At 42.4% G+C, this 23,743-nt stretch overlaps 1 protein-coding gene across 1 annotated transcript in view; it reads left to right on the top strand.

Moving 5' to 3' along the window:
- Dbx2 (developing brain homeobox 2) overlaps window positions 1-19,066 on the top strand; it is a 31,320-nt gene extending 12,254 nt beyond the window's left edge. The window contains exons 2-4 of the mRNA XM_057792294.1: window positions 1,325-1,420; window positions 8,198-8,385; window positions 15,936-19,066. Coding sequence (XP_057648277.1) covers window positions 1,325-1,420; window positions 8,198-8,385; window positions 15,936-16,262 — 611 coding nt within the window. The 3' untranslated portion in view covers window positions 16,263-19,066. The remainder of the gene's footprint in view (window positions 1-1,324; window positions 1,421-8,197; window positions 8,386-15,935) is intronic.
- The last annotated feature ends 4,677 nt before the right edge of the window (window positions 19,067-23,743 follow it).

Below are 23,743 nucleotides of genomic sequence, written 5' to 3'. Positions count from 1 at the left end.
CGTTGAGATTTAAATCTCAAGGTTATCAATCTCAAAAGATACCATATTTGTGTGTGTTCTGGTGAGCAGAATAAAGTTACTGTTTTGTCCCCATTTTCGTAGAATACCAGGAAGAGTTCCTGTTCTTTGTTTTAAAAACCATTGATTCAATCCTTAAAAAATTTGATTCTTTATGTCAGGCAATGCTGCTATGTACGTCAGGATAAAAGCAGGTGCTTACATTCAGGAGATGGTGACCCTGTATTTATACTGGACTAAATGCACTTTGTTAAAGGACATGGTTTGTAGATGTCCTTTAACCAGACTTGGTGCTTAGTTCTCAATAACAATAGCTATTAGAGTCTACAATAGCCTTCCTAGCTCTTTTTCTGTGGAGTTAGGAATGGAGTTCAAATTTTTCTTAAATATTATATTCACATAAGGTGATTATGAGGTCTGGGATAGTGTAGTCAAAATGTCAGAACATAAATAAAATAATAATAATAATAATAATAATAATAATCCCTCATGACTGTTTAGACACCCAATTCAGCCTCCTCCCCAAACGTGCAGGATCCCACGACCATCTCTTAGCAGCTTATGAAGCATGTACCTTTGCGAACTGAGCAGAAAAGAGTTAGGGATGACTCGCTAGGTGTGAACATGCTTCCAGGCAACTAGATCTCCCTTTTGTTTTTACATATTTCAAACAGGTGACCAAGATCAAAAGCAATCTTCTACCGAGAAACTGTTCAGTAGTTAGGTCTTACCATCTTAACTTCACCTTTCATATCATGTAAAAATGAACACGGATGTGATATAATCTCTTTAAAAAAAAAAAACCAACCAGGTACTTACGTTGTTTCCTGGTAAGTAGAATGTTTAGAACTATGCCATTTAATATTGTAATCCTTAGCTGCAAGAGCCTCTTGAAATTCAAATTAATTTGATCTGAAGATTTAGTACCTACTCATGCTAGCCATATTTGAGCTTGGCGATTACATTTGGCCAGAAGCTGCCCCATTGGCCAGAGCAGATGCCAACGTGTCTGTCATTGCAGATGCTCCTTGCACATTGCTCTAGTATACCTTGTATAAAAGAACAGCCACTATTCATTATTTGTAATTACAACCACACTGCCTTGAGTCTTTCCACCGCATCCTCCAAATGCCGAGGAAAGTACTTGGCAAGAACTTTGACACTTCAAAATGATTTTAACTTCAGGTTAGAACCGAGGTAAGGTTCGGCAATGGAGTGTGTTTACTCAGGGCCTTGGGGAAAACTGGAGGTTTGGAGATTGTGTAAATGGAACGGTTAATCAATGAGATCAATGCTTTCTCCACAGTGCCTTCCAAACCCTTCCTTCTGAGCGCCCCGCCATTCTACTCCGCCTGCTGCGGTGGGTCCTGCAGGCGCCCTGCCTCCCCCACAGCTTTTTCAAGTAAGTTTTAATGCTTCATCAGCAATGCCTCAGTTATTCTGTAAACCAAAGCAGCAGGATTTAATGTGCTCAGGGAAGCTAATTGGCAGTGCAGTGGCAAGGAGCTAATGCCTCACTAAAAATCACAGCGACCCTATTCAGGAGGTTTCCAGAGATTATCAAACCTCGGCACAGTGAGCGATTGTGAGAGGGTTTTCGGCTACCCTAAGCCCAGAGCTGACACGCCAAGGCAAGGGCTTGTTTTCCATTTGGTATAAAAGATCTTAGAGGGACCAGTTTGGCTCTTTCTGAAGCCTGTACCACACTCGGTTAAAGAAGAGGGCAAAGGAAAGTGGGTAAAGAGTGGGCTGTGCGCTGCTTCCATTCAGCTTCAAATGACTCAGTCAGTCACAGGTTTAGAAAAGAATTAGAAACTGGAGATCATAAAGACGGGGTAAAATATTGTCTATCTTTCTGAAGAAAGCCAGCCTGGCTTGTAGGGAATGTTTTCAGGGAACTGGTCTCTAAACGTTCTGAAAGAAAAATACGTTTGTGTCTGGGAAAGAAGAGGAGAAACCAAACAGAGCAGCGTGTTGCATGCAGGTGTCTTGGGGTGTCAGCAAAATCTACAGGCAGAGGGTGAGCTGTAGGGTGAGCCAGGCAGGGGAGCCCTGAGGAGACACATAGGTACACAGCTACGCCAGGTAAGAGTTGAGTGAGGGCCAGTCCCAAGCCCCAGCCCCGTGACTGTTTTCAACCCCCAGGCCCCGTATGTGTTCTTGTGTTTTATGGATATTTCAGGAGAGCAGTTGCCCCACAAAATGACTCCCGACAAGCGAGGCAGCAAATGCTGCGGTTTAATGAGCTGCAGGCTTCTGAGCGTCTCTTTAGGGGGCCGGTACTTTCCCACAGAGCTCTTTACACGGCTGGGACGTGGCTACAATGGGTGACAGACCCGTGACCAATCCTCACTTTTGCTGGACTCATCCACACGCGACCTCACCACGATTTTTCACTCTGCAGATGAACTTTAGGGACCATTTCACAGTGAGAGGGCTTGGGCAAGGGTCATTTGTCCTTTTGTGTGGTCATAAAGCCAGGCTCTGTGTGTCAGCCTTTTTCTGTGGCTTCGCATTCCAAGTGAATTTCTGGACACCATTTAAAGCCCTTCACTGAAAACTAAAGCGCTGAATGGAACTGACTTTTATAGACTCATTCCAGCTCATCTTCCCATATAGCCCTGTCCACCTGAAAGGGGATTTAGTGCCTGAGCTGACTGTATACAGGGACTCGCTGAATACACAGGGCCCATTATCAACTGTGGCGATTGTTTATTAACCAGGACGGATACACTGCTATTTTGGCAGTGACCTATTAATTGTAGATTTAACTAGAATGCATTAAATTTGAATAGTGAGAGAGGGACCATGACGAAACCTTTTACTCTTCCTTCAAGGTGGTCCTCTATGAGGGCGATTGAGCACTTGTGCAAATTAAGGCAGCATTTATCACCAGATATCAGAGTGGCAGGCAAGAATGTCTGGAGGAGACACAAACCCAGATGCTGAAAATCCCATTTCGGGGCACCTTTGTTTATTCATGGTGTCTCGTGCTTGGTTTCCCTTGCTCCATCTTGATGTCTTTTACTTTAGAAAGTTGCTGGTGCTACCGCTCAGGTGTGTGGAAATAGACACAAAGTTTCACATGATAGGGATGTCCAGGCATGCCGGTACACATGACAGGGCAGTGTATTTATTTTATAGGGGTGTTTGAAAAGAATCTCTAACACATAAAAGTTTGGGCCAGTTTAATAAATAGGAAAAGAAAAGCTTCAGGCCAGTTTAATGGAACACGTCCTTCCTTCAAGAGCTCCAATGATTATTTTAAGCAAGTCCCGTTTTCTCTCCGTAACTCTCAGTCCTTCACACTCTATTCCCTCTGCATCACTGTTATAAATGATGTTCATCCCTCAGGGCTTAAAGCCCTGTGTTTATGTTGGTAAAAAAATAAATAAATAAACACATGGCTTGAAAGATCAGTGCTGTTCAGATCAAGGATAGTCCACGCTGCCCTTGACTTCTCTGTCCTCCTGATGTTGGCCTCCTGAGACCATCGAGAGGTCCCGCATGTGTTTTTAATAAATGACGCTGTATCACATTATTAGTCATAACCCCGAAATGAATATCTCATTTTCCTGTTTATAATGTTCATTCACATTGGCAGTCACTAATAATGCGGTGGGATCTTGCTGTCCATAAAGAATTCTACAAAAACAGCCGTGATGACCAGGGCATGGCTAATGAGCTTTACATCTGAAGCGCCTTCTTACTAGAGGAATTTACTAGGTTTTCTTTTTTTTTTAAAAAAAAATAATAAGTGTTTATGTCCAAGTTGCTAAATTATTTTCCATTGCAGTAACGAAAAGGGAGAGAAAGAAAATGAACCGCTCAAGTAAACTTGTGTCAAGTTTCCGCTTGGACAGCCAAAAGTCGGTTTATACTAAAAGTTTAACAAGTGATGAAAGTTATGGCTGCCATGGTTGCTCCACAGCATTGACTTCACTTCTTCCCAGAACCCAGGATCGGGTCAGCACATCTTTAGCTAAGCCAGGGGAAGGCCTTCTCCACTCACAGTCTGATTCATTTGTTTCGTGCCGACTGGGGTTTTCTTGATTCCTCAGATTTTACCTTGACTCCTTGCTGCAATGTGGAAGCCATCATCTGCCTGGTGCCCTTCTCACACGCAGTAAATGGTTTACTAGGCTGTTTCAGCACTGTGCTAAAACACCGAGAACAGTCGAGAAAATTGAAAGGCACCGGTCAAAGCTGGCCCCTCCCCTAAAGCACTGCATGGAAAAATCTTTGATATTACATTCATAAACTTATTTTAAAAAATAACACATTTCTCAGGTAAAAAGAAAAGGAAATTTGTGGAAATGATGCAGGTAATGGCTCTTTTTTAAAAGCTACCTTAAAAAACCTGAAATCTTAATTAGGAAGGCTAGCAAATTGAGTTAATTAGATGATTACTCTATTTTTGTCTTTGAGGACCCAACTTGACCTTTCAAGAATTTTATGCCCTAGAAAACAGAACTTCAGTTTGGAGCCAACTTTATGTGAGTCTGAGCAGAGAAAACCTGTCGGCAGGACAAACTGCTCAGCCTTTTCCTAGAAACTGCGTTCATATTTGACATTCCCAGCTTGTTATCCCTTGTTAAAACTTAAGGGACCCTCATATCCACCCCAGGTTTTAGTACAGCATTTTGTGGAAGGCAGCAGGAAAGGAGCTTTGCTTTTACTGAGTGAATGTAATTTGGCTCTGGGTCTCACTGTCAACGATGGGAAATGCTCTGATTAATAATATTGTTGCCGCCTGACTTGGGTGTTGGTTTACTGCTCTCCGCTGGAGCGATGGGTAGTCTCAGGAGATTTCCCAGAGCTCTGAAAACCTAGGAGAGACTGACTGCAATTCCCAACACATATATACAAACGAATGTAAAATATCTAACATATGTAGAGATTTAATTTAGCCATTTTAAGATCTTCAGAGAGATGAAACTTTTTTTTTTAATTTAGAAAGAGGCATGATTATACCACTTGGAAGATAATGGAATTTGTCGATACTCTGAATCTAGGCAGTGACTTCTCCAAAAAGATGGAGTGGTGTTGCTCAGATAAATGACATTCGGTCAGCCAAGAAGAATGTTTGAGGGAACAGAGACTCAAAACTACAGGCTTTCCAGGTTGATGACTCTATTCAAAGCTCTTGAGAGGCAGAGGTAGCCTGAGTTTCAGTCCTAGGGTGCCATTCCTTTTCTGTCTGAGTGCTCAGCCTAGATGGTAATGGTGGGTAACTCTCAGTCTTGTAGGATGCTTGTCTATAACCCGTTCCCCGAATATCACATGAAGTCAAATGTAGTTCTGTTTATAAAATCCTGATTTTCATTTCCCTAATCAAGCACTCTGTACAGACCAGGAGCGGGGAGGGTGGACTGGGTAGAGTCAAGTGGGAAAAAGTATAAAGCTGTCTCAGTGTGTGTCTTCAGAATACAGCTGGGGTGTGGACTGTGCTTTAGCCATAGGCTGAGCAGAGGAGAAGATGGAATTCTTACTGGACTCTGAAAGGCTCAGAAGGCCTGTGACTGGTTCTGGAGACCCTTTAAAAGGCATGCTGAGTAGTACAAACCAAGCTAAGAGGAAGGCAGATAGTAAAAGACCTCTACAGTTACCACACCCAACTTGGTGAAGGTCTAAAATGAGTAGAATCATTTAAGTCCAAATCCTGGGTTTTATGGATGCTTGAGGGTGGCTTTTAGAGTCTATTAGAACAGGACAGACAGACCTGCAGAAACCATACAAACACAGGCACACATATGCAGAAGCCCATAGATGCCCACAGGCATATTTGAAAGTAGTGATGAGGGGTCTCTCCATTGAAGAGAGTATTGAAGGACAGAAGCCCGTGGGAGAGGGTGCAGAACAGTTAGGGACTGTGCAGCAGGAAGACAGAGCCCCGCAGACAACACCCCACCCTCCTCAGTAGAGGAATGCGGCATCAGATGCTTATCCGTTGGAGAGGCTTGTATCAAACACACGAAGGTCTCTCCAGCTCTGAGGAGTTACTGAGTTCTTTAGGAGGATGAAAGAGTTTTCTTTCTCAAAGGATGGTTGGTGGCCTTCATCTTGAGTTATCCTGAAAGAATCTTACAATTCTCCCGAGAATCTGAAGCTATCTGGAGTCAATGCTGTTCCTTATACTATTGCCTCTGCCTTCTTCACAAAGCCATGGGGGCGGGGTGGGAGTTAGCAGTCTATAGACTGGGTTTTAATGTGGAAACTAAACAAGGCTTCTTAGAAGTGGGCTGGACTGTGTGACCCTTGGGTAGCCCACATTGGGAACAGAGTTTGCAATGAAATGTGGCGGGGTTAGGGACCACAGGAATGATGCAGGAACTCTGCCTCCCCTAAAGCCTGCTCCGGGGGTTGCTTGTTTCTACTTGAAAATGAATTACTGGTCCATATTTCTATCACTGTCTACCTTAGGGCTTGCATTTGCCATTCTGTCCTTCTTCCTCTGTGTTTTTACCTATTGTAAGCTTGGTGAATACTGGTGGTCGGGGCACATATCCCTTGCAGAGCCAAGTTAGGGCTTACTGTAGCAATAGGCACAGGGTAGCTGCCCAGGGATGGGTCAGGAAGACAGAGAGGCTAAACCTCACCATGGACTCCTGGGGCATTGTTAATGGAAATGGGTTGTGTTGGGTTGCCAAGTTAAAATGACATGTGGGTGAGATGCGGTATGGAGAGTGGGGGTGAGGAAGAGTATCCTTTGGGTTTGCCATAGCTTTTGCTTGTTCATTGGTTATTCCTGTTTATTTTAGGGCACCAAAACCTGAGAAACTGGGTTCAGAAGTATTAGTTATTACCTGATCTTAGCTGTAGGTCTAATAGGTCTGTTGTTCATAGGGTGAGATCTAGTTCCAGTCCACAGCCCCCAAAATGTTAGAACTGCATCTGTAGATCCTCTATAGGACACTTTGTTCTTTTTTTTTTCCCCTAAAAAATATTTGTTAGGGAAAATCTAGGGCCCTCTCTTAAAAGTTTTTGGGATATTTGAAGGAGACTCATTCCCATATTGCTAGTTGGTCTTTCCTGTTCTTGTATGTATGTTTGTATGGCTGTTTGTATGTTGTCTATGGTCTCTCCTGCCCTGTTCATTGCTGATTGGCTAGTTGGTATCTCACATTCTGTGGCTCGTTGTATGTTGTCTGTGGTCTCTCCTGCCCTGGCTATTGCTGATTGGCTAGTTGGTTGCTCACGTTCTGTGGCTCTTTGTGTGTTGTCTATGGTCTCTCCTGCTCTGGCTATTGTTCTGTTCCTCTGTGCTGTCTGTGATGGTCACGTCATCTCTCTGTCAGAGCCCTTGCGTCTCTGCTCAGCAACTGTGAGCACCTTAAGGACAGCTTGGAGTCATCTCCAATACTCACTCAGTGCCTGTGCAGCACCTCTGCCAAGTTGTTCCCCACTGGGACATAGATCCAAGCTTAAAGTGTAGACAGTGGGCATGGATTTTATGCCCACATTTCTGCAATGGCTCACAGTAGTTAGTGTTCACGTTGGCCCTTTCAACTGTTTCTCCTTGGCGCTCTTACCTGGTCGTGAGTGCAGGGCACATCTAGCTGCCATACTTTAAAACATACACGTAGTCCCTTCTTTGCTGTTGTTTGTCCTTAGTCTTCGTCTTTAACGGGCCCTCAAGATTTTATCCATTGGGTAGTTTATGCATTTCTTTGGGTAGTTGCCATTCTCTCCTAATGTTGAATATATTTAGATACGGTGTTAGATTAGATACAGTCATAAACCAAGGGCACCAAAACACAGGGGAAAGAGCTAGGATGAACTGAAAACATCTGGGTGGCATCTGAGCTTTGTGTCCTCAGCATAGAATGGGACTCATGTCACTCCAAGCACCTTATCTAGGCAGTGATTGGTGTGGTATGTATAGGATCCACGTATGAACCAAGTGAGCTATCAAGGGGGAAGCAGATTCTTGGGACTGTTGATAGGGCTGGGCATTGAGCTATTTTTGTGCTGATTTATTGACTCCTTGGAGCATCGTTCCATGACCAGCATTTATCAGGTCCTCAAAGAACTCCAGGACCTGGAGAACTTAAACAATGTAGCTCATTATATATAGAGAGAACAGTCGGCCACGGTGCTGACTATGAGGCGCGAACACTCTGAGGTCAGAGGGGCCTCTCTTCTCTAACCACGCTGTTCTTTTGTATCTCTCTGCCAGGAGAAGAACACGGGCTGCCTCTGCTGACCCAGGACTCAAATTCCAAAGCACGGAGGGGGATTTTAAGAAGAGCTGTGTTCTCAGAGGACCAGAGAAAGGCTCTGGAGAGAATGTTTCAGAAGCAGAAGTACATCAGCAAAACAGACCGAAGGAAACTTGCTGTCAGCTTGGGACTGAAGGAGTCACAGGTACTCACGAGGAGGAAGACATCTCCTATTCCTGGTTTCAGCATGGTGCAGCTTGCTCTTTGGCATGAATGTCTTGTGCCAGGCATGGCCCTGTGCCCCAGAGTGTTCTGAAGTGTTTGTTCTGAATTTTCAGTGAGTGGAGACACACAGGACAAGTCCTGTGTGGAGATGACTGATCCACACGCTGAGGGCAAGGCTGAGCCACAATCTTCACTTTTCTGAAATGAAGGGAAATGTCGAGGATGCATCATATGATTCTCATCCCCTGTTCTTATGTGTGTGTGTGTGAGAGAGAGAGTTTGTGTGTGTTCATGTGTGTACATGTATGTTCATGTGTGTGCATGTGTGTGATCTTTATATCCAGAGAAACAGACTAAATAATTATCTTCAAAAGCTGTAACCAATTTTCCTATCTTCCTTTTCACTTTTAATCTAAAATCAGAGAGTGAGTGTAAGACTCCCGGGCCCCTGTGGACGGGCGTCTTTATTCTGCAACTTTCACGTCTGCAGCATCTGTACCTTCCTTGTTCACTAACGTTCGACACAGTTGGGAACGTAAATTTTGAGAGTGAAGAATTCTCCCAAGACGGCCAGTTAGCTCAAAGAACACTAGCATTTTTGTGTTTCATCTTCCAAATAAACACCCTCATCCTCTGAAATATGAAGGATGAAGAAATGCAGAAGACTGAATGTAGGTCCAGCACCATGTGGCAAAACTGTTTGGGATCTAGGTTTCCCAGACAGCCTTAACCTTGAGCCACCATCTCTGCGGCTGTGCAGGGTGTCTCCCATACAAGGATGTCTTAGGGTTACGATTGCTGTGATGAGCCAGCAGCCTGAGAAGGAAGGGGTTTGTTTGACTTACACTTCCAAATCACTATTTACCATTAAAGGAAGTCAGGGCAGGAGATCAAATAGGGCCAGAACCTGGAGACAGGTGCTGGTGGAGGCCATGGAGGGGTGCTGCTTACTGGCTCGCTTCACTTGGCATACTCAGCCTGCTTTCGCCAGCTCAGGGGTGGCCTTATTCACAAAGAACTGGGCCCTCCGACATCAGTTGCTAATTAAAAAAAATATCCTACAGGCTTGCCGTCAGCTTGATCTTCTGGAGGCATAAGACTCTCCTTAACTGAGGTTCCTTCCTTTCGGAGGGTTTATGGTTTGTGTTAAATTCACATAAAAACACCCAGAATCACGACATTGAGCTGAAGGAGATGATGGTAGTTGAAATGCAGCAGGCACTCCGCTTTTCAAATAGAACCACATCCACCAGGATGTCTTGAATTGCTGTGAAGGAGCTGAAGGGTAAAAGACACTCTGTCAAACATGTCCCTAGTGTGGGAAATTCCCCTTACCCTTGATTCCTTCCCCTGGGGAAAGGGTTTGTTCCACGAACTGCCCTGCCATTCCTGATGCTTTCTAGTAGTAGAGAGTGGTATGTTGTGTGGTAAAGGGTAATTAGTTCATAGCCTGAACTGATGATTGCTGTGCATTTAATGAGGCTCAGCAGTTTTGCATATGAGTGGATCCAGGGTCTACTTTGTTGTAACCCTATGCTGGATGGGCTGTTACAATCTTGGCATTCCAGGAAGTTACCTACTCAGTGGAGGTTAGATAGCAACATTAGGGGGCTTGCTTTGACTTGTGAGACCATTAGAGGGGCTGGGCCAGTAATTTGAAAAGCTGTTTATAAAGCTTCAGCCTTCTGTGCCTCTCCCATGTCTGGAGACAGCAGCCTTGTCAAGGTCCACAACCCCAGGAAGTCAAGTGACAGACCTGCTTGATGGGCCTCTGTGTGTGTGGCAAGGACCTCACTGGGCTCTGCTGGAGTACCGCAGGCAGAGATGAGAAGACTCAGGATCAGAGGGGAGAAAATAATATAAGTTGGGATTGCAGGGAGCCCAGCGTTGTCTGCAGCTTGAAGCAGATGCTGAGAGATGGATGGAAGGGGTTGCATTCCACCTTGCAGTATGCTGGGTAAGTGTGACCACCTCTGACTATGTGTGCAGCACTCTCCAGAGACACTTGATATCAAATCCCACAGACATTAATAATCTACCAGAAAGGCTACACTCTCTCCACACCAAGGAAACCAATGATTTTCTTCTTTGCCTCTTAAGCCTAAGCAATAGTTTCTGTTAATTTTATTATTTTAAAAATTTAGATATTTCAGAATGGATTTTTTGTTGTATTAAATTTGGGAGAACATTTAATAAATAAATTAGCATTTTATTAACTTCCATGCTTATCAGCTATGTAATACAAGAGGGAAACTGATGAAGTAAGAGATGAACGCCCATCTCCCTTCTCTCCTGTTGGAGGGAGGCCGCTTGTTGGTTCCTGACTGCTCAGTCCCGAAATGATCACACAGAAACTGTATTAATTAAATCACTGCTTGGCCCATCAGCTCTAGTTTCTTATTGGATAACTCTTACATACGAATTTAGCCCATTTCTATTAATCTTTGTGTCGTCACGTGGCTGTGGCTTACCTGCTAAAGTTCTGTCTGGCTCTAGCCAGGCTACATGGCTTCTCCCTGACTCCGCTTTCTTTCTCCCAGTCTTCAGTTTAGTTTTTACCATTTAGCTCTGTTCCCCTATAGCTCTGATATAGGCCCAAAGCAGTTCCTTTATTAACCAATGATATTCACTGCATACAGAGGGGAATCCCACATCACTCTCCAATCTAGTTCAATTATTCCTGCTATTTATAAATGCTTCTTGGTTCAATTTACTGAAGTATCAGACTCTTAAAATAAATTCAAGTACAGGATGGATATGCACAAATTGCATTTATGCTCATGTTTGCATGATGTTTACCAGCAATCCAACATTTGATGTCCTTTAATGCTTGCTAGGATCCTCTGACGTGTCTGCTATTCATTGTGTTATGCTTACTTTACAAAAAGTTGGCACTCGAAATGCGCATGTGTGTGACCACCTATATACACCAGTGCAATGGGCTCTGTGTGTCCTTTTTGGCTTCTCACAAACCATCTCTACAGTGATGATCAAGCAGTAGAAGTGGGAAGACCTGATAGCCCCTCTTAGCCCGGTCCCCAGCTGATAAATGAGTGTAGTACATTTCTGCCCCTTGTGTAAACAGATCTATTTAGTACGAGTTCTTTGTGTGTGGCATCTGCAGCATTTTGTTAGCAGAGAGTCTTCATCCTGCGGTATGTGTTTCTGCACTACTTTGCTGGATCATCGTTTCATGCTATAACTCGAGCCAATCTGCCGACGACAGCCATGTGCGTTCCTCCCGTTCCGTTCCTTTTCTCAATGTTACAGATTGGGTCCTTTGTGTCTGACATGTAGACCTTTTTTATTTTCTCTCAAGTGAACCTCATTACATATCATCCTGTAGATACATAAGACATCCCAATCTTTGAGTTACTTCCTGGGTTTCAGCATTGCATTTCTTTGTGTGCTTAAAAGATAAGTTTTGTAGCCAGACAGCGGTACACATCTTTAATCGCAGCACTTCAGAGGTAGGCAGATCTCTGTGAGTTCGAAGCTAAACTGATCTATAGAATGAGTTCCAGGATAGCCAAGGCTGCACAGAAAAACCCTGTCTCAAAAACAAAGAAACAGGCAAAAGAAGTTTTATAAGAGGGAAGCAGAAAAAGAATTTGAGAGTTAAAATGTCTGTGTATGTGTCGCAAATTCTAAGAGATTAATAGTCTTCCGAAGAGTCTTAGATAAACTTAGACACTGATTTATATAAAATATACGAGTCCTTTTATTGCAAACCCTTTATCCTTTATTACTTTGGAAAGCCTTATCAACCTTATGGACAATTGTATTCGTTTATTTTTAGTTTGAATTTTCCTAGCTACCAGAATTTTAGAGGCTTTTGATAATTTATTGGAAATGTGAAGTTTATAAATTGGCTTTTTGTGGTTGTTTATTTTCCATTGGTTGTCCTTTTGTGAAATGCAGGAATTATTTTGGATATTAATCAAGATATTTAGAATAATAAGATTGGTTTACACTTTCTTGTTACAGATATTTCAGCATTTCTTTATACACTTGTGTTTTTATTGTGGTAAAATATGAATACAAAATAAATCGTCTTAATCTTTCCAACTTCTAATGTCAGTGGCACTGTGTACATTTACACCGTTACCTAGCTGTTACCACAGTTCGTCTCCAGAAACTTTTCCATCCTGTAACACTGAAACTCTGTCAGCTCTCAATGTGTTTTCCCTTCCCTACCCCAGGCCCCGCCAATTTACCATTCTCCTTTCCATTATAATTTAGAGACTTAAGAGTAAAAGACTTTTGTACTAGTGGAATCAAGTGGCATTTTATTAATTAGATTAATTTACTTAACATAATATCTTCTTGGTTCATCTATATTGTTACAAGTTTCAGAATTACCTTTTTTTCTAAAACCAAATAATCATCCATTATATGGATGTACTATATCTGCATAACTGTTCATCTATTGATGATCTTGATTATTTTCAATATTTGGATATTCTAGATTTTATATATATATATATATAATGTTTGTAATATCTCCCTTTGCCTAATATTATACAAATATCTCCCAGATTCCTACTTTTAATTTTTGAGTATTTTGTTGTTTTTTCATTTGTTTATAGTGTGTTCATTTGTACAGAAATTTCTCAGTTTTATGTAGCCAGCTCTGGTTTCTCTGCTTTATCGTCTTCAGTGTTTTATGATTTGCTTTAAAAAGAACTTGTATCCTCAAGACTATAATTACAATCACATATATTTTCTTCTAAAACTTTTGTAGCTTTCTTTTTATGTTTAGCTATTTAACCCACTTGGAGTTGTTTTTGTGCCTGGTGAGAGAGGTTTGACTTCTGTGTATTTCACTCAATGTATGTATTTGTCCATTGATTGTGAAGAAACTATTTCATGGCTTTTTACTAAGAGATTACTTAAGTCAAGCTCTGTCTCTGCATCCCATTGTCACTCTCTCTCCATGCACACCACACCCACATGCAAATACTCACACTCACAGACATATGCATATAGGCGCATACGCACACATGCACACACAGAGACACACATGCATACACAGAGACACACAAGCACACACAGAGACACACAAGCACACACAGGGACACACAAGCACACACAGATACATACACACAGACACACAATGCATATACATAGACACACATGTACACATGCACACACACAGATATTACACAGACACACATACAGACATACAGACACACACATAGACACAGACACACAGATACACAGGCACATATACACATATACACACATAGATGCACACACAGACACACATGTACATATGCACACACAGACATTACACAGACACACATAGAGACACACACAGACACACAGACATATACACACAGATACACACATAGACACATACATATGGACACACAGGCACATACACACACAGATACACACATAGACACATACACACAGATACACACACAGACACACACACGTGCATACACAGATATACATAGACACACACACAGGGAGACATAACACAGACACACCACAGACACATATACACAAACACACAGAGACACATATATACACAGATACACACACAGACACACACAGACACACATAAAGACACATACATGCAGACAGACACAGAGATACACAAGACACACATGCACACACACACAGAAACACATACACACAGACATGTGTGTGCACACACGTGTGCACTAAAAAAAGAAGAATGAGAGAAAATGAGTGCACTGAACAAAGCAGACACATCCATGGGAACAGCACTCGCCCAGTGAAAATGCACAAGAAGAACTTGGCAAGCTCTCCACAGCAATAGCCGCTGCTAGTTATAAACGCAGTCAGAGTAGAAGCGAGTGTCCTGGCATGCAAGCTTCAGCTATTTTCTTAGCAAAAGCTGTACTCTGAGCATCATAGCTGACACAGCGGTCATTGACACTCGGTTTCCTGGAGTCGATGTCCTGTGCAGTCATTTAAAAGGAAAAGTTGAGGAGATTGTTTAGTCAGTGTAGAAGGACCATCTTCAATTTTGTTTTCGTGTGTGTGTCTGTGCTTGTGCATGCACGTGGAGTGTGTGTGTGTGTGTGTGTGTGTGTGTGATTAAAAGTAGGATCTAATGTAGCTTTAGGCTGACGTCAAACTTCCTAACCCACCAAGGATGGCCTTGACCTCCGGATCTTTCTGTGTCTACCTCTTGAGTGCTGCGGTTGCAGGCATGTGCCACCGTGTTTGTTTTGTGTGGTTCTAGGATTTGATGCGGGTCTCACACATGCTAGGGAAGCACTCTATTAACTGAGACGCATCTCCAGCCCTCTTGCTTAACATATTTTAATAATAATTTTCTTGAGTAAAAGTTTTTTTCCTAATGGAAGACTTTTACAAATGACTGTTGAATTTGTTTGCTGACAGTTCCATAAGTACATAGTATCTTCTGAGGCCTACCATGCCCACCTTTTTCTAGTCCCTCTCTTTCTGTTCCCCTATTTGCCCTAGCATTCGTTCTTTGAGACCCACTGAGTTTAACTAGGGTTTTGTTGTTGTTTCAAAACGAGAGAGTAAATTGCTAGTGCAAAGATGCAGTGTAGCGACAATGACTGTTCCTGCTTTTAAAATGTCAGGGAAGTAGTTGGGGAGTCTTCTGCTGACGATGACTGAGTGTCTCGTGAACAGGGTGGTTAATTGCAGAGTCAAGTTGCGGTGTGGTGGGGGAAGTTATGATTCAGAGCAAGCCACCTTCTGGCTTAATTACAATCAATTCTTATTTATAGAAACTAATTATCATAGTTGAATAAATCCTGGGAGTAATCAAAACTTGGAAGCTGCATAAAGCCCACATTTATCAAAGCATTACAAAATATATTGTTAATTTAATGTTAAAAGCTTGTGGTGAGGTCTGTGTGTCAACACTGCGTGATAGCAGGGCCTGAAGTTCTTCACTTTGCTCTGCTGTGTGATCTTGTGTTGGTTAATCCTGCCAAACCTCAGTATCATTACATGTGAAATGAATATCTCATCAAACCATAAAATCATCTGTGGTTCACACACACACACACCTCATACACACAGTCTGCACTACACAGATGTGTGTAGTACACATATGCAAGCACACCACGCACACATACACACCTTCCCCCATGTCAACCAACCAACACAGCATACTATCCCCCCAGTCAAAACGCACGGGATACTAGTCAATTTTTCTTGAATAAATGTTTTTAGCATAGATTAAATAATGTTTTAAAAGACTTAAAACTAAATTAATTTCAAAATACACCAAAAATAAAGAATGCGATCACTATACCATCTGTTTGGAGGTGTCCATGGGATGTTATGTTGCTCTCTTAGGTGCTTCTGAAGGAACCCACAGGAAAAGCCACAGGGATGGATATTCCAGTTAGGCTGTCAGAGTAGGGAATTCTGTAGAACGTGCAGTAGAAGACATTGACCATTGAAAATGTGATTGCCTAGCATGTGTGAGGCCAGAATAAAAGAAATAAGTAAAACACCTAAGTGCTATACTTGGAATAAGTGGTTTTTTTCTAATTATTTTATCCATAGGTGAAGATTTGGTTTCAGAACAGAAGGATGAAATGGCGTAATTCCAAAGAAAAGGAAGTGCTCTCCAACAGGTGCCTCCAAGACACGAGCCTTCAAGAAGACCCGCTTGCACGGCCCGCTGTGGGATTCCCTCCCCCGTGCCCGGCAATATGGGAAGTCTCCCAGCCGCACTCAAGTCCCAGCTGGAGGGAGAATTCTCCAGAACCTGCAGAAAGACTGACCCAGGAGAATTCAGGGGTAGCCGAAGTAAATTCACTCCGAGGTGCCTTGTATTTGTGTCCTGAGAAGGACGCTGGAGACAAGGATAGACTCACTAGCGCCATCTGAAGGGAGTATGTTCCATGCTCATCTAAAAGAACCCTTAGCCTGTAACATTTGGATTAAAGCCAGTTAGTGTGTGTCTCAACACTGCCTTAAACTAACAGCTTGGTGTGACACCTGAGCTGATGCCTTAGGAGAGCCAGGCTGCTGTTTCTTATTTAGCCCTAGATTGAGGCTCAGTGTATAAATGGAATAGAACCTTCCAGAAGGTACAGTAGGACCGAAAGAATAAAACCCACAGCCTGCTCTGAGTATGTGTACATATGTGTGTGTCTGTGTATATGTATGTAAACGTGCATTTACCCTAGCAGCAAGCAGTTCTCTCCAAGTTTTACATGGAGCAAATTCATTTTCCTTTTATATAGAAAACATCTGAGCAAATATTAATTTTTTCAAATAATGTAAAATTTGGGCTTCGATGTCACACAATTAATTATGTTTGTAAAAATTCTCATCTTCTCGCCTTTTTGGCATCCCAACATACGTGAACTTGAGCAGGTCAGCCGTCCTCATTGAATGAGCCATGGTTAGAGATACACATTGAAGATGGAGAAGACGAACTCAACAGGAATCTGCAACTTTTGAATGTAGTTATCAGTATTTCTAGGTTTCAGGTCTGAGATAGAGGAGGCTATCAGGGAGGAAGGAGCACATTTAGGTGTGAATTGGCTTTTTTTGGGGGGGTCTCTTCTCTGTAAGGGTTATCCTAGACCAGGGTTTTCTAAAAACATGCCTGAGTGGAAGTCATTGTCAGATAATGGGTCAGCATTCAGTATCTTTGTGATCGTCTGTGCTACCTAGTTTGTAATCAATGGCCAAAACGCCAGGCTACTGTGTCACCATTCTTAAGCTGCCCCTAACAGGACTGAAAATCACAGGACTGAAAATCATAGCACTGACCAGCTCCGTGCTTAGTGCTGATCCCACACTGCATACGACCTGAATTTCCCACCTACTTCATACTACATATGTCATGTGGTTTTTCTATATTAACAGACACCACCCAGATGTTTTATGATTACACCGAAATAGTCTTTGTATAAAGTCATATTTCTGGTAACGATTTTCTTAGTTATCCAAGAATATTAATTCTAAGTTCATTCAAAACATTGTTTTACTTTGCAGGAAATGAAGAAAAGAAAAAGGACACAACATGGTTTTGACTGAGGTTTTGAACAAGCGGTACAGCTAGAAGTCCTTTATGGGACATCCTGTTAGTGAGGAAATGAGGAAACGACAGGGCTTCTGGCCTGCTCACCTTCTCGGCTCTGGGTTCCAAGGCTGTGGTATGCAGAAGGGAGAATATTCACGAAGATAGAAGTTGTGATTAGCATCAGGAAATTATGGCTTACTGAACAGAGCCTGGATTGGTACATTAACTGGTTCCTTTGCCATCTTTGTGCTTCCTGAAGGTGGTCTTAGAAGGTTGTCTTTGAGCTCCCTTGTGGGAAGTGGGAGTCAGGGATCTGACGACTACATTTTACAACGTTTGCAAAGTGAGAACGCAGAGTCCTTTCTTTAGTCCTGACCTTATTGCATTTGTAGGCTGCTCTGTATTGTCAGACACTGTGCTGAGCACTTAGGGTCTATTGGCTCATGTAGTCCTCACGGCCACAGCCCTGTGACGTAGACAGTCTTACTGATCAGGGTTCCTGTTACTCCACCGAGGCAGCTGAGGTACAGCTTGTGGACGTGATCACCAGAGTCACGGGGCTAGTAAAGTAAGGTGTCTATGCCCTGGCAATCTGGTTCAGCCCTGTGGAGCCTGCAGTGCCATGAGTACAGGATGCAGGTGAGAAGCATCTGGGAAACTGGTAAGGTTTACCGAAGGGCAGCCGGAGTACACTGTATCTTGTAGCCTCGGGTTTAGGGAGCCGTATTCTCATCAATATTCTCCTTTCTGTTCAATTTTGAAGTTTAGCCGAAGAATTGTCAATCTGTGGACTCTAGTCCCAGAGAAGTACCTCAGCGTGTGATGGGCATGTCCTTGTTTTCTCCGTTCACTGATGAAAATTATGAAGGGTTTATTTGTATGTGGCCGTTACGTCTTGAGGATAACTTGGAACTTGAATGAGAGAGATTTGTCAAGGCCCTTTGATTATCCAGGTTGCAGAAATCGGTGAGTTGCTGCTTGAATAACTTTGCCTCAGTACCTCTGAGACTCAGTAGAGCTTCTCCATTTAGGACTGGTCTGGTGCTCAGATATGTAGGTCAGTATTTTAATTGTCTTCCACCCTGCAATGTGTCCAGGCTTAGGAAAGCCACACCCTAGAAAGAGAGTTTTCTGGAGCATAGTGATAGTACACACACGTGTGCCCTCACATAAGCATATCCATGTACATGCTGGGTACCCTTCCATACAAGCATAGACGTAGTACACACATGTGTGCCCTCATATACAAGTATAGTTATGGTATTCACATGTGTGCCCTCAGACACAAGCATAGTCATGGTAAACACTTGTGTGCCCTTACACGCCAGCATAGGCATAGTAGACATGTGTGCCCTCACACACAATATGGTCTTGGTACACACATGTATGCCCTCACGAGTATCACCATGGTACACACATGTGGGCTGTCACACAGAACATCTCCACAGTACACACATGTGTGCTCTCACAAGCATGGCCATGCTGCACGTACATGTGCTCTCTCACACACAGCATAGCCATGGTACACACAACCTTTCTGCCTTTTCTTTGCCTTATCTTGTCTGGATTGGAGTGAATGACTGGGCCCTTGCTAGAGAGGTCTCCCTTCCTTATCCTCTGTCGGCCCCACCCCCACCCTGGCTTTGTGGGAGCATTTTCTGTTGGACAGTTGCAGATTCTTTTCTGGAAGTGATAACATATTAGTATATTCCTTGTCTGCTTTCCAGAGAAATACTGCTTGTATTAATACCACCAGGACCACAGAATCCTGGAGAATAAAATACTGGAAAAAAAAATCACTTCAAAAGGCATTTTCAATTGGTTTGTAAATAGATGAATTAATGAATCTTTTAATATGTAAGGATTAGAAATATATAAACAGGTTGGAGATGATCATAGACTTTGGAGACAATAAAGATGGTTACCACTAATGTTTAAAAGACATCTCAGTATTTTTAATAATAAACAAGAAAACCAATTATTTAGTCAAGTGATCCTCAGGTTTTAAAACTCACTCCCATGACCACACTGTGACTCCCAGACTCCTCTAGCATACCCTCCTCCAGCATCCAAATTCTCACTTGACTCCCCCAAATCAATACATGTTTTTTTTACTTTAAATATAAAATTATAAATATCCTATACCCTCAACAACCTTTCTGATATCTCCGTTTCTAAACTGCATTCTCCCTAGTGTTCAGTAGGACCCCGTGATTCTGTGAAGGTCTTATGGCCTTTGACACAATGAAACACAGTCCACGTGTTCTAAAGTTTGCTGGGCTGAAGCTCCAACCACTTGAAGTCTTCACCCAGTGGTTTTCTTTCTTTATTTCAGCATCTTCTGGGCATGATGTATGAGCCATTTTCCTACCCTCAATATAAATAAATACGAGGAAGAAAAAATGGTCCTTGTTTTCCAAGAGCATCTAAATTAGTTGCCTTGCCCTACAATGTTTGACATAGTCCATGTTACTTCTGGAAGGCTCCAGTAATTTTAAAGGAGAAAGCTACCAAACTCCAAACCTCACCTCTCTTTGCAATGAGAGCCCTCTTAATGCTCTGCTAATCAGAAAGCACACGGTGTCCATCATTCCTTCCAGACCCTGTTGTCATAAGAGTCAGGAGTCAGAATGGTTTCCAGGAATAATTTACTAGCTATCTTTGTTCACAGTGAACCCGGTCTCATTTTTTTTTTTTCTTTTTAAGCCCCTATAGGAAGAGAGGAATGTCAGTGGGAGTAATCAGGATGATGCATTCTTGAATATATAAGGAAACTGCTGCAGGATTAATTTATATCTTTTTCAAACCATTTCTCAAACAAGTATTTACCACAATGACATGCTGCCCAATCCACAATGGTCCTATTACTTTGTTACACTGTGTTTTTTTTTTATTTTTTTTACTTTTTGGGTTTTAAATAAATGCAGTTGAAAGAAACCAACAAAGTAAAAGTCATGAAATTCTAGTAGACAGTCCTCTTGAGAAAAAGAATTTTCAGCTATGTTTTAATGTGTGAGCATGTAAATCCATATGCTTAAACAGATCTGGATTGCAGTGTCTGTCCAGTTCCCCTGCTTTTTGAGTCTACTTGTTCCCAGACCATTTCCCCACATCATTAAAAATTACTCAAAACTATGATGACTGCACTGTTCTACTGTAGCTATTTTAGTTCTTGGGGTAAACCCTGGAATGGGCCAGAAGATGACGGGATGTGGAAAGAATGACCACTGGACCCTGCTCTTCAGAGAAATGATCTATTGTGTTTTTAATAAAAATCTCATCAGATGAACGAAACTTGGTCTTATACTCTCAGGGGTCTTCAGTATAAAGGTATATCAAACATACCGAGGGGGCATTGTCCTCTAAAAACCCACTCTGAAGCCTATCCGAATGTACTCTATCCATTTAAAGTCCAAGCAGATGGGCACACTTGGCCTTCAACAGAGCCAGCAGCAGAGTAATAGTATGGGGTGGTAGTCTACTTCTCTCTGCATGTGCCTTGCGGTCAGCTTGCTACACTACCCAGCTGTCTGTATTATTGAGTCAGTGTTTTGAGTCAAAGTAAGTAGGATTCACACTCAGAGTCATGTCCTCCGCCATCACTTTGAATGATTCAATAAGGCTGGTGTGCCCACAGCATGTAGAACTAGCACAGTTTCATGGTTCTTTCCTCGAGGTTGTTTAAGTAATAAAAATTATGGGTTTTCCAAGAAGTGTTTGAGATCAGAACATTCCAAGGTTACCAGAGAGATAGGGAACCTTGAGTATTACTCAAACCCAAAACAAAACCATCCAGTCCTTCATATTAACTTGTTGATTAATCAGGCATGTCATGTTTGAATAAGATATAGTTGTATAATTAATGTACGAGGTACACACACACACACACACATACACAATGGTATTATTGGAAGGAGAGGACCCTGCCAGCTCCTGCTGACTCATGAATTAATTTACATGATTCTACCAGACTCTCTTAAGATGGTGTCCCCTAGATGTTCTCTTTTGAGTCACAGCTTTTTCTCTCCTTTCCTTGTAAGGACACCTGCCATTGGATTCAAACCAAATCCAGAGAGATCATGTCTCAAAATCCTTAAACTCGATTGTATCCCCAAAGGCATTCTTCTCAAAAGAAGTCAGATTCACAGGACTCAGTGTTTAAACATGGCCAATCATTACAGGATCAGTGTATTTTGTCCCAATGTATATCATAGTAAAAGGTCTAGAATCAATAAAAGTGAGGGACAGCCTGCCTTGGCATTCTTCTGGTGCAATTTAGCTTGCATTGCTTTAATTTAAGCTTTTATATCAGAAAAGGCAATGCACTACTTGTAAGGATATTTGGGCAGGATATTTTTGTAAAATTACCTTCAGTTTGGATTTTTTTTTATGCACAGGAAAAGTTTAAGAAAATGCAATACTAATTTTTTAAAGCCCTCACATGGATTCCAGATGTTGACGATTTAATCCAAGAAGGTGTTTCCTTATTATACAAATGTGGTAGACATAAAAATTTGGCATTGTTTAATTTATGACTCACACATGAACCATTGTTTTTGTGATATAGTTATTTTAAGTAATTCGTAAACTAAACAATGCCAATATTTTAGACACATACCACATTTGTGTAATGAGGAAACACCTTCTTGAGTTAAATGGTCAACATCTGGGATCCATGTGGGAATTTCTTTGAAATTTTAAATAAAGACAAATTAGTATGTCATAAAACCAACATGGCAAGTCAGAGGTGCAAGGATCTGGTAATCAAAGATGAAGTAAATGTAGTACCACACTGTGGCTAAGGGAATGTGGATGCAATTGACAGAAAGAGCCAATAGTGCTTTTCCAATGCTGGTGTGAAGATGAAGCCCAAGGAGGTGTAGAGAGAAATGCAATCTGAGCAATGTTCATCCAGGGATCGAAAACCAACTCACTTCTATGCTTAGTGGAAGGAATCTTCTTCCAAAAACCACAACAAAGAAGCCTGGGATGGGCTTCAAGTAACACCATGTGCTTTCTAAAACAGACAGAGAAAGAGGATCAGCGGGAGAGGCTGGTGAGGTAATGCAGGAATTATGTCAAAGAAAAGGAACTGACCTCCTGGGCAATGCCACTGGTGTGTAATATGAAGGCAGAGGAACAGCCCGAGAATTGGGCGACACGGAAGGTGATGATGGCTTTGACATAAATAACCTTAACTAGAGTAGTAAGGAGCAAAAGTCAAAGCACTGTAGTGCAAGAGAGGATGGAAAGGGAAAAAGAGGACAGGACGAGATACGTAAAATGTGTGAAGCAGTTGGCCTGTGAAGGAGTGGAGAGAGCGTGCAAGCTGGATGGGTTTGTGCAGTAAAATCAGATGAACCCTTTCTTTGTTTCTTTTGTTGGGAATTTCTAGACAGTGTGAAGATGAGAATGGGATGGCTTTGTTAGCGTGGGACAGCAGCATGGTCGGAAAGGGTGCAAAGGAGTAAGGTGTGGTGATGGTAAAAAGCCATTGGATGAAGAGCCCCTGTGCAGAGCAGACCTTCCTTAGGAGGGAAGTTGTCAAGTGTAGGGCCCTTTGATGGAGAGAGGGGGGAGATGGCTCATCCAACCTGTGTCCTGTGAAGTGTGAAGCAGAGTCATCCCCCGAGAGTGAGGGAAAGGCTAAGGAAGGCCTGGGGTCTCAGGGAGGAAAGGAAATGAAAGAGGAGGGGAAGCGTATTTGTGCAACTGAGTAGGACTTCTGGGATTTATTGAGTACCTACATCTGATCTGTGATCTGAAATGAAGCAAAGCACATATGCATTTTTTATACTAATAGTTACATATAACTGCATATAAGAGGAACAGACTGACAACTAGGATTTTGCTGGCAGTGTATTAGAGCTGGATAAGAAGAAATGGAGATGAGGGCCTTTGTCAGCTGACTGTGGGAGGTTAGCTGGACAGGAGAGGTGCTGACCCAGGCAGGGGTCATTATTAGTGAGAAAGTGTTGGGGCTGTGTCGTGAGGGTTCTGGAGAAAGCGAAGATTGTGAGCTGTCTGGGCATATACACTGTGGTCTAGTAATTGGAAAAGTTAATGCCTGAGATGAAGAGTTCTAGAAATAATTCAATGTCTGGTGTCAATAAGGTCTTTGGATTAGGAGAAAAAGGGTCTAATAGAATGGAGAGAAAAGTTCCCATGGCAGAGAGAGATTGGGGCCCTCTTACCACTTCTTTTCTTTTCTGTTGTTTTGGGTACGTGTGGTGTGCATGCAAGTGAAAGCCTCCTGTGGACATTGGGATTCTTCTTTGATCCTCTACTTCATTCTTTTGAGGCAGGGTCTCTCAGTGCAATCCAGAAGTCATTG

The sequence above is a fragment of the Chionomys nivalis genome, chromosome 17 (assembly GCF_950005125.1).
Source record: "Chionomys nivalis chromosome 17, mChiNiv1.1, whole genome shotgun sequence".
Taxonomy (NCBI): domain Eukaryota; kingdom Metazoa; phylum Chordata; class Mammalia; order Rodentia; family Cricetidae; genus Chionomys; species Chionomys nivalis.
Note: the sequence above shows the minus strand (reverse complement) of the source record. Positions and strands in the feature narration are given on the sequence as shown.